This window comes from Pelodiscus sinensis, chromosome 22 (genome assembly GCF_049634645.1).
Source record: "Pelodiscus sinensis isolate JC-2024 chromosome 22, ASM4963464v1, whole genome shotgun sequence".
NCBI lineage: Eukaryota > Metazoa > Chordata > Testudines > Trionychidae > Pelodiscus > Pelodiscus sinensis.
This window is the reverse complement of record NC_134732.1, coordinates 17,315,738-17,331,578: the sequence shown is the minus strand read 5'-3', so window position 1 is coordinate 17,331,578 and position 15,841 is coordinate 17,315,738. Positions and strand designations below refer to the sequence as shown.

General features: G+C 51.9%; 1 protein-coding gene across 1 annotated transcript in view; it reads left to right on the top strand.

The window, feature by feature from the left end:
• Positions 1–15,841, top strand: part of SARDH (sarcosine dehydrogenase) — a 120,413-nt gene that overhangs the window by 87,539 nt on the left and 17,033 nt on the right. Inside the window, exon 18 of the mRNA XM_075905253.1 lies at positions 14,932–15,094. Within this exon, the coding sequence (XP_075761368.1) occupies positions 14,932–15,094 (163 nt within the window). The remainder of the gene's footprint in view (positions 1–14,931; positions 15,095–15,841) is intronic.

The following is a 15,841-nucleotide window of genomic DNA, read 5'->3' as shown; positions in this document are numbered from 1 at the left end:
TTCTGAAAAAAAACCCCAAAGGAAGTATGCAAATGCGCAGTGCTATTTGCATCCTTCTCCCAAAATAAAAATTGTGTGTAGACATACTAAGGTGCCACAGGACTACTCATTTTTAAAGTTGCAGTCTATCATGTCTTCTAACAATTTTTAACTTGTTCATTCTTTATTTTAGCCTCTGCTCCTCCTCATTTTCACAGAAATTCACTGTTAGACGTCCAATCGCTACTAGCCTTTTTGTTGAAAACCAGAACAAAAGTCAGCTAGCAATTCTGCCATTTCCACATGTTCTTTTATTGTTTCCACACCTGCATTGAGTAATGGGCTTATCTTGTCCTTGGCCTTCCTCTTGCTTCCGATGTATTTGTAGAATGTTTTCTTGTGGTCTTTTATGTCACTAGCTAGTTTAATCTCGTTTTGTGTCTGGGCCCATTTAATTTTATCCCTACAACCTGGTGTGATTTGTTTTATTTGTCCTTTGTAATTTGACCTAGTTTCCACTTTTTGTAGGACTCCCTTGTGAGTTTCACATCACCAAAGATCTCCTGGCTTTGCCAGGGGGTCTGTCACCCTCCTTCCTATCTTTCCTATGCTGTGGGCTAGATTGTGAGGCTACATCTATACTGCAGAGTTTGTATGCAAAACCAACCTTTTTTGTGCTAAAACTCTTGGAGTATCCGCACTACAAGTGCATTTTTGCTCAAGTAAATTTACAGTAAATCAGAAGAGAGGGCTTTTTGCACAATAGTTATTCCTTTTTCTACGAGGAATAAGCCTTTGCGCAAAAAGGTGTGTGTGGATGGCAGAGAGGGGTTTCTTGTGCAAAAACAGCCTATCAAAAGAAGCACAGGTGCCCTGGTAGCCATTCTATTCATGGCAATCAGAGCTTTCTTGCGAAAGAGCGTCCATGCAGTGTGGAATCGCTCTTGCGCAAGAAGTTTTTGCGGAAGATCTCTTCTGCAAAAAGCTTCTTGCGCAAAAACTCAGCAGTGTAGATGGAGCCTGAGAGTCTAGGACCTGCTCTGTAGTCCCAGGAGAAAGATTATGAATACGCTCTACCTTTTAATAATGGGAAGAGAATAGATAGGCTTTGTAAAGGAATCTGAAGGTGGGAGGGAGCATAGATTTCATCATTAGACCATCTAGCCAAGCTCGGTTCTCGAAACCTGGGTCTTCTCCATTCACGAGCAGCGGAAGTTTGTCAGCCGTAATGAGACTAGAAGTGGCTGTGGTGTTTGAAGTAATAATGTAGTGTCCTGAGGTGAATCAGTAAAATAACAACTGGGTTTTATTAAGATCTAAATGCAGTTGATTTTAATTGGAGTAATTAAGGGGCAGGAGAAGTCAATTTTCCTGGCAAATTCTGATAGCCGATTAACTCTCCCCTGGGTGACCCGAGCATCAGAGCTGAGAAGTATAAAGCCAGGGGTCCTCAGAGCCCCGAATGAGATGCAGAGCAGAATCGTTCCCTTTTGCAGCGTTTCTGTAGGACTAGCCAGATGCTTTTCTTCGCCTACCACAGAGCCCACTGGTGCAAGTTCTCTGTGGGTTGCTTAGAGTCAGCCCAATATTTAGCCACCTGGCTTAGGTGTTAAAACTGAAAAGGGGCAAGAGGCATTCAGGTACCCTTTGCTCTGATGCGGCCCCAGGGAATGCAAAAGTAAGGGAGGAGTAAACATCATCATTAAGGGCATGGTGCAATGTATTCTGAAAATAGATTGTGGGTCAGATTCTTCATTTCCTCATGGGCCATTCCACTCAAGCCCATGGGAATATCCCAAAGCTGCCCAATTCTTTTCTGGATGTCTTTTGGTGTCTTCAGGAGACCGTTCAGCCATGTAGTGCTTGGGATTGTCTCATTGCACATGGCGCGCTCCTGGCACAAGGTCTCGCTCACTTGCTTATCCTCGCCTGTTCTGAATAATTATTACTACTGCTGATTATTATTTGTTTTGCAGCAGTGGGGAAAGGGCCCGGTTTGACATCTGGGCCCCCTTGTGTTGGGTGCTGTGCAAACACACGGCAAGAGAGACGGCCTCTGCCTTGTATAATCTACACAGACAAGACAAGGGTGAGAGGATGTTCAGTTGTTCCAAGTGGTGCAAACGGTTGCAGATGCGGCTTCCTCCCTGAAACAGCACGGTGTTACTTTTTCAAAGTTCTGCATCCCCATCTTGTGTAAAGCTGAGTTCATCATGTATGGAAAAGATAAGGGCTGTACCTGCACCACACCCCTGTGTCCAACCTGTAGGAAATCTTTCCTCTGCTTAGAAAAGGTCAAAAAAATGATCAGGGGTTTGAAACGGGTCCCATATGAAGAGAGATTAAAAAGACTTGGACTTTTCAACTTAGAAAAGAGGAGACTAAAGGGGGATATGATAGAAGTCCATAAAAATCATAACTGGTATGGAAAAAGGAAAAGTTATTTACTTATTCCCACAATATAAGAACTAGGGGTCACTAAATGAAATTAATAGGCAGCAGGTTTAAAACAAACAAAAGGAAGTTTTTCTTCAGTCAGTGCACAATCAATCTGTGGAACTCCTTGCCAGTGAATGCAGTGAAGGCTAGAACTTTAACGGGGTTCAAAAAAGAGCTACATAGATTCATGGAGGTTAGGTCCATCAGTGGCTATTAGCCAGGATGGGTAGGAATGGTGTCCCTAGCCTCTGTTTCTCTGGAAGTGGGTGACAGGGGAGGGATCACGTGAGGATTACCTGTTGTGTTCCCTCCCTCTAGGGCATCTGGTGTTGGCCACTGTCGGCAGACAGGATACTGGGCTAGATGGACCTTTGGTCTGACTCAGTATGGCCGTTCTGATGTTCTTATCTGCACCTGTGACAGATTTTGCTGCAAAGGGAGTGGGGGTGAGGGAACCTCCCAATCGCTCTGTAAGACTTCGAGAAATAGCAGAGTATATCCAGGGTGAATGCCTCAGTTCTCCTTTTCTTTTAACCGGGGCTGCCTGGGAAAGGGTTGTTTTTGTTCCTACAAAATCTTTCAGCAAACACTAAAAGCTCAGCATCCCAGGGCATCTTTAACTCGCTATCAAACCAGAGCGCTGCAAAATATGCCCAATTCATCCCTACTGCAGGGGTAGAGCTGTTCCAATTAGTGCTCCATGCAAGGTAACGAAGCTATCCCATGTTCTCCAAAGGTGCTGACACGCCAAACCCTCCGAAGTGAAGTTAACTTGAAGGGAGGAAACCAAAAATGAAAGGCAGTCAGACCCTGTGGGAATCTCATTAATGCTCCTTCTGTGGAAACCTGCATGTTGCCATTGTGCCTGATAAGCATTGGGGAATTTCACGTATGGGGACCACAAGAGGAAAAGCTGGTGGTGTTTCTCCTGCCGGATGATGTCTGCCTTCCACAGCATTTCACTGTGCGTGAGCTTTGGCTCAGGCACTGGAAAACCAGAGGCTCACCGCTGGGTGTCTTGGAAGCGATGCTTTGCTTTTGGCACTCCAGAGCTGTGCAAATGATGGGGCCTGGCGCATTGTTTGCTGGCGAATGGGTGTTCATGAGGGTGCCTTCCATATCATACTCTTGCTGTAGAGCCTTTGGCTTGACGCCTGGCTGTACCGCCATGGTGTTGCGGCACAGGACGGAACAGGACAGTCCCCAGATGGAAATGCCTACGGCCAGGATGGTGTCAGCATTCTGCTGATCCAACAGAACTGGGGGTGTCCACACTGCAGTAGGAAGTTTGACGTGCCTGAGTATCCTTGATCTAGCTCAGCAAGGGGCAACCTAGGCTAGTGAGAGGCCCTCCTTCCTCTCAGTGGGCCTCAAGGTTGTCGTAACTAAGACCGGCTCCCGGGATAGGACAGTGTTGCTCACTGCTCTGGCATGTGTAGGATGTGCAGGGTGAGCCGACTGAACTATAGCAGGGCTTTGATTGGATGCAGAGGGAGCACCCGGCTCTCACGGGCAGTGTGGTGTACAGTCAGCCCGCACCTCACCTCATGTGCCTTTGCTTTCGATGCGTGTCACTTTCGGAAAAAAATGACACGGACGAAAACCAGCGGAATCTGGCCACCCTGCACATGGGCAACAGTAAACAAAATGTCTTACGGGCCACGTGTGGGCCACATGCGGCACTCAGACCTCAGGTTGCCCACACATGATCTAGCTAGTTGATGTCCTTGAGCAGCAAAGTGGCAGCAGTACGAGCTATACAAACTCTCCTGCCCAGGATCCTCCATATATACTGTACATACTCACCCATCAAGCAGCTAACAGCTATGGCTACATGCAGTCATACTTCTGGTTGCAGTGTAGACAGACCCAGTGCTGGTTGACCTTTGTGGGGATTGTGCTTGGCCTGATTCCTATCAGGCCAAAGACGGGTGAAGTAACATCATTTGTTGGACCAACTTTTGTTGGGGAAAGACAAACTTTCGAGCTATCCAGAGGTCTTCTTCAGGTCTGGCTTGGCCCAGGTGTTTGTTGAAGCTTTGCCTGGGTGATGTCTTATTTTGGGGAACAAGAGGGAAGTTTGGGGAGATCGTTAGGTGGGTTTGAAAGTCATTGGTACTGCTACCATGCACTTAGGGACTCTATCATTGGGTGCATCATGCAAGGGAAGTTGGTAACCAACTTTGCCCACCTAGACATTGCTTACCCCTCCCCCCCCACACACACCTCCTACATTTGAATATTTGCTCTCACTTAGAATCCATGACTATTTCATCCACCGAATCTAGATTACCGCAGTGCGTCACGTTAAACTGTCATCTCCAGAGCCACCTCAGACGAGCGCCACTGACCGCTCCTTTCCTTGGCGCAGTCGTGCGGGGCTGTCAGGCCGCATGGATTGCTAGGACGCCTCATTGTATTGCTAATTGTAAGTGTGTCATTGTATTCCAGAAGTGTGAACAATCTGCAGTTTAGAAGGCCTCTGCTGGGTATTTTTAAATGTGTTGTGCGGTAAATTTTAGCGCTCGTGCAACAAAGGAACACTCGCTGAGCTCAGGAAGGACAGAGGAGGCTTTCCTTCCAGCTCTTCAGAAAAATGCCAGCATGCCTCTATCCTGACCTTGAGAGCACCCTGAAGGACCTCATGGCATGTGCCAGTTGTCCTCTGTCTTATAAGGACGTTAAGGACTAGTTGACTAGTTGCTTCCCCTCCCTGCTGCCTCTATCAGATAGAGACAGCAAAGCGGAGGGGGGAGAAGGGGTATTTCAAAGCAGCAGCACCTCACAGCTGAGCCAGGGATCAGCTGTGCAGCTACCGCTTTGAAACCCCAGGTGGCATTTCAAAGAGGCAGCCGCCACACAGCTGATCCGTGGCTCAGCTGTGCGGCCCTGCCCCTTTAAAACGTCAAAGTGCCGTGGAGCCCGGGGTCAGCTGGGGACTCCCCAGCTAACCCTGGGTTCCGCGCGGCATTGCCCTGGAACCTGGGGTCAGCTGAGGAGTCCCCCTGCTGACTCCGGGTTCCAGGGTTTTGAAATGGACAAGAGCCCCCGCTGGGGAGGCCTGTGCATTTCAAAGCTGGCACGCCGCGTGCAGCCCGGAGTCAGCAGCACCTCCCGCTGGCCCCGGGCTATATGCAGAGTTCCACATTCCTCCTTTGAAATGGACAAGAGCCCCACCGGGGGGAGGAATAGGGAAGTGCCTATCCACCAGTCCAGTAGTAAATTAACCGCAATTTAACATCCTGTCTCGACATGAGACAGTTCGACCAGGCCTAGTCCCTTCTCCTAGCCAAGTACCGAGCACCCAGTCAGCTCTGCCTCTCTGCTGCCCTCCTGGGCGTCCGGTGGCATAGGCGGGGGAAGGCTTTGCTTTCCCATATCGCCAGCCTGGCCCCGCCCACTCTCCGCCCCCAGAATGTCTGCTGTATGCATTCTGGGGGCAGAGTGTTGCTGCCCCCAGCACCTGCGCTCCCTGTGGTCCAGGGCAGCTCGGGCTACGTGGCCACCTGCTTCTCCAGGGGCCGGGGAGGCTGGAGCTACATGGCTCCTCCTTCCCTGTTGCTCTGGGGGCAGGGAGGTTTGGGCCATGCAGCCTCTTCCCTCCCCACTGCTCTGGAGATGCTGGGGTGCGCACATGCTCTTCCCCTCCCTGTGGTGGAGGCGGGGCCTCAGCGGAGGGGGAGGAGCTGTATGTGGGGCAGAGGGCTCTCCCCCCCAGCCCTTCTTCTAGATCTCCCACCCATGTGCCTCTGTCATGGTCTACCGCACCCCAAACGCTGTGATCCTGAGCGTGGCCTGGAGCGACGGCGGCTGGCCAGACTGACTTGGGTCCAGCGGCACAGCGCTTCTGCGAGGTAAATACATGATGGCTAGGGAGCGGCTAGATCGGGGCCCTGTTGCGCTGGGCGCTGTACATATACATGGGAGAAGATGGCCCCTGGCTGGAAGAGCTTACAGTGTCAATTGCAGAGCTACAGGTTGCACCTTTGTAAACCGGGACTCTCTGGTCCAGCAACATGGATGTTCCAGGATCAAAGAGTCCTGGCCACTGTGGGAGAAAAGTGGGGGGAAGGGGCTGGTCCAGCTGAGCTGCCTGTCGGGCCAGGAGCCAGTGCATGGCTCAACTGGGCTGGCGGGGTGGGGGAGCTGGGAAGCTCAGCATGTGTGTGGCTCTGCTAGACTTGGGGGGGCAAGTCTGGCATGGGGGGAGACTATAGGGAGGCAGGAAGCCCGGTACACAACCCAGCTGGGCTGCCAGGGTAGCCAGGAAGCCGAGTGGGGCAGCGAGTGTGGCCGGCAGCAGGGGGACCAGAAATGAACTCCCCTGGTCTGGCCAAATTCCTCCTCTGGGATCAGTCAGGTCATGAGGGTGCCAGACCAGGGAGGTCCAACCTTGTACTATCCCCACTGTCTGTTTAGGGATCTGGCCACTCCCCCGCACTTCTCCCACAGTGGCCAGAGATGGGGTGACTTGCCCAAGATCATACAGGGAGTCTATGGCCAAACTAAAAGATCAACCCCCAGATGTTCTGAGCCCCCGGCCCATTACCTTAGCCACCAGCCTGTTCTTCCTCTTCAAGAACTTAAATTGTATTGGACTCCAGATCTGCATGCTGTGCTGACTAGCTAGTGAATTATGCTGGGGGGGGGGGGGGGGGGGATAACATTTTAGTCCCAGAAACATACTTTTCTAATCATGCCGGGCCCCGTGTGGAGTTTAATCCATTTGATTCCTTATAAAGACACATTCTATTGCTTGAACTCTGAGCAGATAGCTGTCTGTGAGTAGGAACACAAGTGTGACTCAGAAGCTGCTGGACCGCGCATAAATTGTTCTCCTGCTAGGATCTAAGCGTTGCTTTGGCACAACATGCCACTCGGTGCCTGGTGAGTCCTCTGGAAGGTGTGGGACGTCGACCGCGGAGTGCTGTGGAATCTGTAAAAGGCAGCAGGCTGGCGGAGGGCCAAGTCTACACGGGGTGACTTACGAATGATACTGTAGAGCCCGCTGATTACAACAATCCCTAGCTGCAATGCACCTGATTTTTACGCGTCCCAAGGCAGCCTGCATGCTTGCATCCCTTTGTCTGGTATGTTCAGAAGTTTTTGCCTGGGCTGACGGCTTGATAAAGACGCTGTCCTTTCTGCTCTCCAGCTGGCTGTCTAGCAGCACTTGCTCAGCTGTTCCAGGGTGTTTTGTGCAGTAATCATATGAGCTTACATTGATCCAGCCGATTCCCAATGTGCTTTTTGGGACAGATCTGAGCTTCTCTTAGCAGATACTCAGCCAAGGCTCACGCCGAAGTCAATAGGGGTTGAAATCAACAAGTCATAGGAACTAGGAATGTAAAATCCCTGTGAAACAGTTAAGCGGTTAAAAGGAATGTTTAACTAGTTAACTGTGACCCTGCGGCAGCAGGAAGGGGTGCTCCAAGCGATTGGTCCCCGCCTGTGGCATGGGGCTGGGCCGGACTGGAGTAGCACTGCAAGTGGGGGCTGCCCCAGCCAGTCTGGGCTGAGCCCTCCGGACTGTGATATGGACGGCCTGTTCCGACTGGGCTGGGCTGAGCCCCCTACCAGTTAATTGGTTAACGCTTTACATCCCGAAGAAGAACCTTTTAGGTTCAGAGCCTGGGCAAATACAGCTAATTGGCATGCAGCTATCTCTGGCGGGGAGCCAGAGCTGCTCACAACACCAGGCAGCAGTTTAGGACAGGAAGTGAAGATGACTCCCCTACCCAGATGAAACTGAAGGGGGATGGAATTGTCTGACTGCTCCTCTGTTTGCCTCCCCCTGCACCTTCACTTCCATAGGAGTCTCTCTGGTATCATAGTCTCCCTTCCCCATCTCTTGCCTTGGGGATGTAGCAGCACAGCGTGGCCTGGCTGAGTGCCCGGGGTGCTGAGGTAGCTCGCACTGCAGGAGCCTGCTGGTCGACCTCCCGACAACCCGCCGTGTGTGAGCCTCACTCAGTCCTGTTTAAAATCAGAGGGCAGACCAGCTGCTGGGATGCAGTGGGTGCTGCGTTCTGACAGAGACACGGCTCGGCCTCTCTGGGGAAGCCTGACCAGCCTTGGTTCTTGTCAGGGGCCTTCCCTTCCTCCCATGAACCTGGCCGGTAAAGCCCCCGGTGGGTGCAGGATCAGCCTCTATCCATGGCTACGTTTCCTAGTCCAAACTCAGAGTTTCCTGTAATGCCCATGGGCATCTACCCTCCCTCTCCCCCAGATTGCTGCAGGACTGTCAAATCTACCCTCCCCCCTTCCCTTGCAATGCAAAGACCCACCCTGCAGTTAGCCCGAGATGCTCTTCGCTCAGCTCTGCACCGGGAGCCGAACCTGCCCTGAGGCCTGGAGCATGGCCAGAGGCTCGTGCTGCTGCGAACGACGGCGGAGACTTGAGGAAAGTGGGCAGAGGCCTGCTAGAGTCTGGTGGGGAACCCAGGGACCTGGCTCTGGAGGGTGGGGAGAGGGACTTTGCTTCTCTGCACCGTTGTGGAGCGTCGGGGGAGGGCTGGGAGCATTGCGGAGGAAAGGGAAGCCGGGCAGCCGTGTGCCTATCCCCTGTGTGTTATGAACGGAGCTAAAGGTGGGCCAGGCTAGTCCCAGGCTGGGGTGACTGGGTGACATGAGGTGGCACCCGTGGAAAGATCAGCATCCTCTGTGAGGCCCCAATGCTCCGCCTGCAAGCCGGCTCACAGAGCCTCTACAGGTCCCTGTCCTGCCTAGCTAGGCTTGCTTTGCGGCCGATGTCCACTTCTCCCTTTGTAGGTCTTGACACCGTGTGCGGCTGTGTCCCCCTTGACACGCCCTTTCCCAGGCTTACTTTAAGCTGTCTGTCTGTTTAGGCCCCTACGCATCTGTGTGTCTGTCTGACCTCATACACATCTGTGTGTCTGTCTGACTTCATACACCTCTGTCTCTCTGGCCCTGTGCATGTCTGGCTGTATAATCCTGTTTCTAGAGCAGCTGTTACTGTGGTGCAGAGATTGTCCCGAACCTTTCCAATCTCACCCTAGGAATCTAGATGGTATTTCCTCAGCTTTCAGCATTCTCTCTGCTGCCGATGCTGAAGTGATGATTTCCCGTCATCTACGACAGATGGCAGATTTGTTTAATGGTTGCAGGTGGATCTAAGCTCCAAGGGTAAACAAGCGTCCCTTGGAATAGCTGAAGAGAAGAGGAGCAGAGTCCAGTGAAAGGAAACCGGGTGCTTGCGCTCAGAGCCGCTTGTGCCGCAAGAGTGGGTTAGGCTGGATGTTAGCAAAGACTTTCTAGCTCTCAGGGTAATTATGTCCCAGAACAGGTTACCAAGGGAGGCTGTAGAATCCCTGTCCTTTTTATGAGCTAAACACCTGTCAGGGAGGGTCTAGATATACTTGATCCTGCGTCATTCTGAGGCCCATTCTGGCCCTACATTTGAATGATTCTCTGATTGCTCAGTGCCCAGGAGTTCTGGGTTCTAGAGCCAGTCACCGTGCAACTTGGGGAAAGTCACCTGACCTCAGTGTCTTCCTTTGCAGTGGGGGGTAGCACGTCCCACCTCCCAGGGCTGTTGCAAAGCAGTTGGAGAGTCCCCTGTGGGCAGCGTTCTTAGGGAGCAGTCTAGCTGAATTTATCCTTGTCTGCAGAGGCCTTTGAGTTAGGCTTCCTCAAGGAGGGCTTCTTAAAGGAATCAAGCCCCTGCCACTCCGCGCTGTTTGCATTTCCCCACCATCATTGTGTTTGCTTTTTCCCTGGCCGAGACCCTTTCGCTCGCTGTCGTCTCTGGCATGGAATAATACCTCCCCACTTCCATTAGGGCTGCAAAGCGGGTCAGAGAGGCGGAAAACCAAACCAGCGCATTTCCCGCCCCCCAGCCCCTGAGAAGAGATGCGAGGAGTACGCTACTGTAAGCACAGGGCCACCTGCCCACTCGCACGCCAGGCAACATGCTCCACGAGCCGGCTCCAAATGGATCAGAACTTGGGTGCGGTTTGGTTCTGGGTCAGAATCAGACACCTCGGACACATCCCGTTGCACAACCGAGCATCGCAAAGGAGGGAGAGCTGGTCCGTAGGTCTCTGGGGAGTCTCTGAGGATGCATAAGTGGGGAAGAAAGGGGAGCTTGTTCTTAACATAGTAAGGGCCTGATCCACCACATGGGGAAGCCCCAAAGAAGTCTTGCCATTGATTTTGATGGGAGTCATATTAGGCCCCTCAAGGCCAGCAGATGGGGGGGATGTTGGCCTCAGCACTGCGGGAGTTTGCTGGCCACCCTGCTGTTGTGTTTGCTGGCCACCCTAGGTCAAGCTTTGCCTAGGCCTGGTGCCCCAGCAGAGCGGCTGTAGGGCTACCCAGGTGCCCTTGGAACGACTGGATGCAACAAAGATCATGCAGAGCAAAGAAGGTATCTGCCTCCGCTCAGCCTCCAGGGCAGGGCGGGGGAAAGGGGTGCCTGGCGGATCACCCCACCACTTAAAAAGAGAAGAAAGAATTGAATTCAAACACCGTAACCGACCCAGCTAAGATGGAAGAGGGACGACTGGGGGGAAAGACCCCAGGCAGGGTCTGGCCACATCTACCCAGGAAGGTTTTGGGAAGGCAGAATAACAAGGTGTCTGAGGGCTAGTGGGATACTTTTGAGAGTCACATGCAAGCCCATCTCAGCCAGTGCAGCTGGGCTGGAGACAGGGGCAGTTCTTACAGCCCTGTATACGTAGACCCGAGCTCTGGCACCGAGACAGAGAGAACCCCAAGCTAATCAGCTGCAAGCTGGATGTTGACAGAGCAGGACTTGCCTGTTGGCATAGAACGGGGAGGAAAGGGGAAGGGAAAGGCGTGCCGTCTCATAAATTAATCCGTGTAACTTACGAACCATCTTTGCTGTCTCCCTTTGCATCGTTCGGTGAAGTCACGGCATTTCCTCCCCTGGAGCTAATTTTGGCCACAGAAATAAAAATATAGGCCAGATCATCAGCTGGAGGAATGGCTGTAGCTCCAGAGAAGGGTGGGGCTGGGAGTCAGGACTCCTGGATTCAATTAATCACAGCCCCACTCTCTCAGGCCATGGGAAGAGCAGGTCACTTCTCTATGCCTCAGTTTACCCATCTGCAAAAATGGGGGTACCAAGGAGCTGTGTTGGTTTGCTGGCCCCTTTGTGCCTACCCTGTGTATCGCCAGGGTCACAAATCACAGTACACCTTGGTAAGTAAAGAGTCATTAGCACAATTAGACAGGTGGGTAAACTGAGGCACAGAGCAGTGGCCCAATTTTTCCAGTGGCATATTGAACCTAAGGCTCCTCACTCACATCCTGTGCCTGGCACACTAGACCTTAGTGGCCAGCCCGCTGCATGCATCAGGCTTTAGCTGATGGAGGACCTAGTACCGAGTAGGGAGCACGTCGAAAGACAAGGCTTGTTCTCTGGCTGCCCTTCCCGTGCCCCATCCCCAGGGCTCCGCGTACATCACAGCGATTCCCCTTGAAGTGCGGGAGCCCCAGAAAGGGAGAGGCTGTCAAAACAATTTGATGGCAAAACTGGCCTAAAAATCGACCTTTCTGAATAATTTTGTTTGCCTAAAAATGTGCTTGACCTGTAGGGGGAATTGCTTTGCCTACCCTTGAGTTCCTGCGCCCGACGCACATCCCTGCCTCAAACAAGATCCCTGTTAGCTAACGTTGATCTTACCTTACATTGCTTCTCCACGCCAGGCTTCCTTCGGGAGCCTCCTGACATTTCTCTCTCAGCTACTTGTGGCACTGAAAGTGATGGTAAAAGGAAACTCCCCCATCCTGCCAGGGCCTGCAAAGCCACAGACCCAGGACAAAAATAAACCCTGGTTTGTAGCATCCAGAGCATGTCCCAAGTGTTTGGATACCCGCACGTGGCTTACATTTCGCAACACCTTTCCTCTGGTTTGGACTGGCAGGATGAGCCATGGTGTTTGTAGGGACCAGGAGAACTTTACTTTTACAGCTCCTCAGTTGCATGGCTCCTCCAGCAGCACAGCTCCCCCAAAAACCATGCTGCAGGACTCCATCAGTGCAGAAAAATGCCTCCGGGCCAGTACTGAATGGCCAACTTACCAACCCTGGCTAGGTTACCAGTAGGATTCAGACCTACAAGCCTTTCACACCGAAGGCCCTGATCTACACTAGGGCTTTGTTTCAAAATAATCCCCCTTAGGTCGAATTAATAAGCAGAGCGTCCACCCGACCAAGCCCGTTATTTTGAAATAGCGGGCCGCTTATTTTGAAATCTGTACTTCTGCTTTCCCCGAGGAATAATACTAATTTCAAATAGTTATTTTGAACAGATGGTTGTGTGGACGCTCCAGTGCTGCTATTTCGAAAAACCTATTCCCCAGAGTTGTTCAAACTAATTTCTCCCCAGTGTGTCCTGGGGCTCTAAATTGTGGTAGTGTGACCGCATTAATAGAAAAACTTAAAAAAACAACAAATAGTCTGGTAGCACTTTAAAGACTAACAAAACATGTAGATGGTATCATGAGCTTTCGTGGGCAAAACCCACTTCTTCAAATGAAGTGGGTTTTGCCCATGAAAGCTCATGATACCATCTGGGGGTATGTCTACACTACCCTCCTAGTTCGAACTAGGAGAGTAATGTAGGCATACCGCACTTGCAAATGAAGCCCGGGATTTGAATTTCCCGGGCTTCATTTGCATAAGCGGGGCGCCGCCATTTTTAAAACCCCGCTCGTTCGAACCCCGTGCAGCGTGGCTACACGGGGCACGAACTAGGTAGTTCGAACTAGGCTTCCTAGTTCGAACTACCGTTACTCCTCGTGGAATGAGGAAGCCTAGTTCGAACTACCTAGTTCGTGCCCCGTGTAGCCGCGCTGCATGGGGTTCGAACGAGCGGGGTTTTAAAAATGGCAGCGCCCCGCTTATGCAAATGAAGCCCGGGAAATTCAAATCCCGGGCTTCATTTGCAAGTGCGGTATGCCTACATTACCCCGCTAGTTCGAACTAGCGGGGTAGTGTAGACATACCCTAAATGTTTTGTTAGTCTTTAAAGTGCTACGAGACTACTTGTTGTTTTTTACGTTTTTCCTGTTACAGACTAACTCGGCTACCCCTCTGAAGCTTTTGCACATTAAAGGAACCTGCCTCGGATTAATTTCGAGGCTTCGCCATAGTAAAGAGACAGTATTTTGATCTTGTTATTTCAGGAGTTATTAAATCGATTTTAGTTATTTCAAAATAGTTTCCTACTGTAGCCATGCCCATGGAGTTGCTCCCTCAGCTGCCAGTTGTAGTAGGCGCTTTCCTGTTATATAGATTAGCCCTTAGATGGGCACAAAACCCCACGCCGAAGGTTACAGCAGGTGAGATGAATATTCCTGTCCAACAGGACTGACCCGGCCTTGCTGAGTTTATAGCATAGGGTTTGGGCAACAGGCAAAGGTGAGACAGCAGAAAATGCATGGGTTGCCACAGCAGATCCGCCATGTGATAAATATGCGTAGTGTGTTGTCGCTAGGCTGGTTTGGAGGGAGCACAAGGCAAGATTCAAGAACCGAGCGCAGAATCGTGTGTTCAGTGATCAGTTGTGTCCATGGATTGTGTCTCCCAGGAGCCATAAGCATCAGGAGAGGATGAGCTAAAGATATAAAAAGATGCTGGTTTGACACAAATGTCTTGAGAGCCGTGGTGGGCAGCCTGCGGCCCCTGCTCCCCCTGCCTGTTCGCGACCGTTTAAACTCCGGGAGGGAGGGGGAGGAGTGGAGACAGAGCATGAATCAGCGGATTCATGGTGCTCCAAAAGTGCTGGGAGGGTGCAGGAGGAGTAGCGTGGGCCGTGGGTGAAGCCCTCAGTCCCGCCCCTTCTGCCCAAGCTCCGCCCCCCAGCATTATGAGGAGGGAGGAGAGCACGCAAGCCCAACCTCCCCAGCCCTGATGCAAGGGGGAGGAGGGCATGCAGCCCCAGCCTCTCCTCCCCAGTAGGTGTTCTGGGGCGGAGTATGGCTGGAGCTAGGCTGGCAGTTCGGGAAGGCAGTGCCTTCCTCCACCTAGCATACCCGCCGGCCATGAGAAGTGGGAAGTATGGGGCTCCAGTGCACAAGAGGCGTGGGGGGGGGGGCTGGGGGCAGAGCAGGGGCATGCGGGCTGCAGCTGGAGCCCTAGTGGGCCAGAGGTTGCAGGTTGGACATTACACATGTCCGGTATTTCCTGTTGTTTTTAACTGGATGGAGCCCTCAAATACCAGACTGTTGGAGTGAAAACCCGACACTTGGCAACCCTAAAAGAGGTCTGCTGCGAGACATTATCAATGCACCACAGCTCTTTTCACCTGGCCGTCTCAGGGGGGTACGTGCCATTGTACAGAGGAGGTAACCGACATAACGAGTCGCAAAGGGCTTGTCCATACATGCAGCAAGGCACGAGCAGAGCTGCAACCAGACCGCCTGTCTCCTGATTCCCAGCCTGGTGCCCTATCCCCTCCCTTCCCAGGCCTTGACTGAGAGGCAGCCCCACGCCCCAGGAGTCTGATCGCTTGTGTTTCCACAGGTACGAGCCATGAGGCTGTCGTTTGTGGGTGAGCTGGGCTGGGAGCTGCACGTGCCCAAGCAGGACTGTGTGCGGGTTTACCAGGCTGTGATGAAGGCCGGGGCCAGGCATGGCATTACCAACGCCGGGTACAGAGCCATCGACTCCCTCAGCATCGAGAAAGGTTTCTCAGGCGAACTTGCTTTTCTCCGGTACTAGCATGCGTTGCTCGGCTGTCACCTGGCGGGGACAATACACAGGCGGCCAGCAAAGGAAGACTGTAGATTTCCTGCCATCAGCCCCTGTCTTAGCTTGAAAAGTTTGTGTTTGGGCTTGGTTCAAATAACCCTGTCAGTTCAGACACATAGCAAGAACTTCCAGCTGTCCCCAATGCTTTGCACAAACATCCCGTCACTCCTATCCCTCATCTGTGGAGAGAGGTTTTCCTGCTTCAGGGACAAACCATGAACCCCACCATAATGGGTGGGTAACTAGAGGTGGGCCGTGCTGAGGTGATCCAGTTCTTCACTGAGTCCACACTGGTTTTAACTAAGCTTGCTGGTCTGTTTGCCCTGGTCGAATTAATAAGCTTAGCGTTCACACCACCAACTCTGTTATTTCGTAATAACGGGCCGTGGAATTTCGAAATCTGCATTGTTGCTTTTCATCAGGAGTAACACTGACTCTGAAATCGTTGTTTTGAAATAGCGGTAGTGGATGCTCTGGTGCCGCTATTTCAAAATAACTATTTCCCAGAGTAATTCAAACTAATTATTCCCCAGTGCTTTGTGGGGCTCTCAGTCCGAGGTAGTGCATCCACATTAAGGGAACCTGCCTCGGACTCATTTCGAGGCTTCCCCATAGTGTGGACACGCTAGTTCCATTTTCTTAAATCGGGAGTTAAGTTGAATTTACTAATTTTGAAATAGTT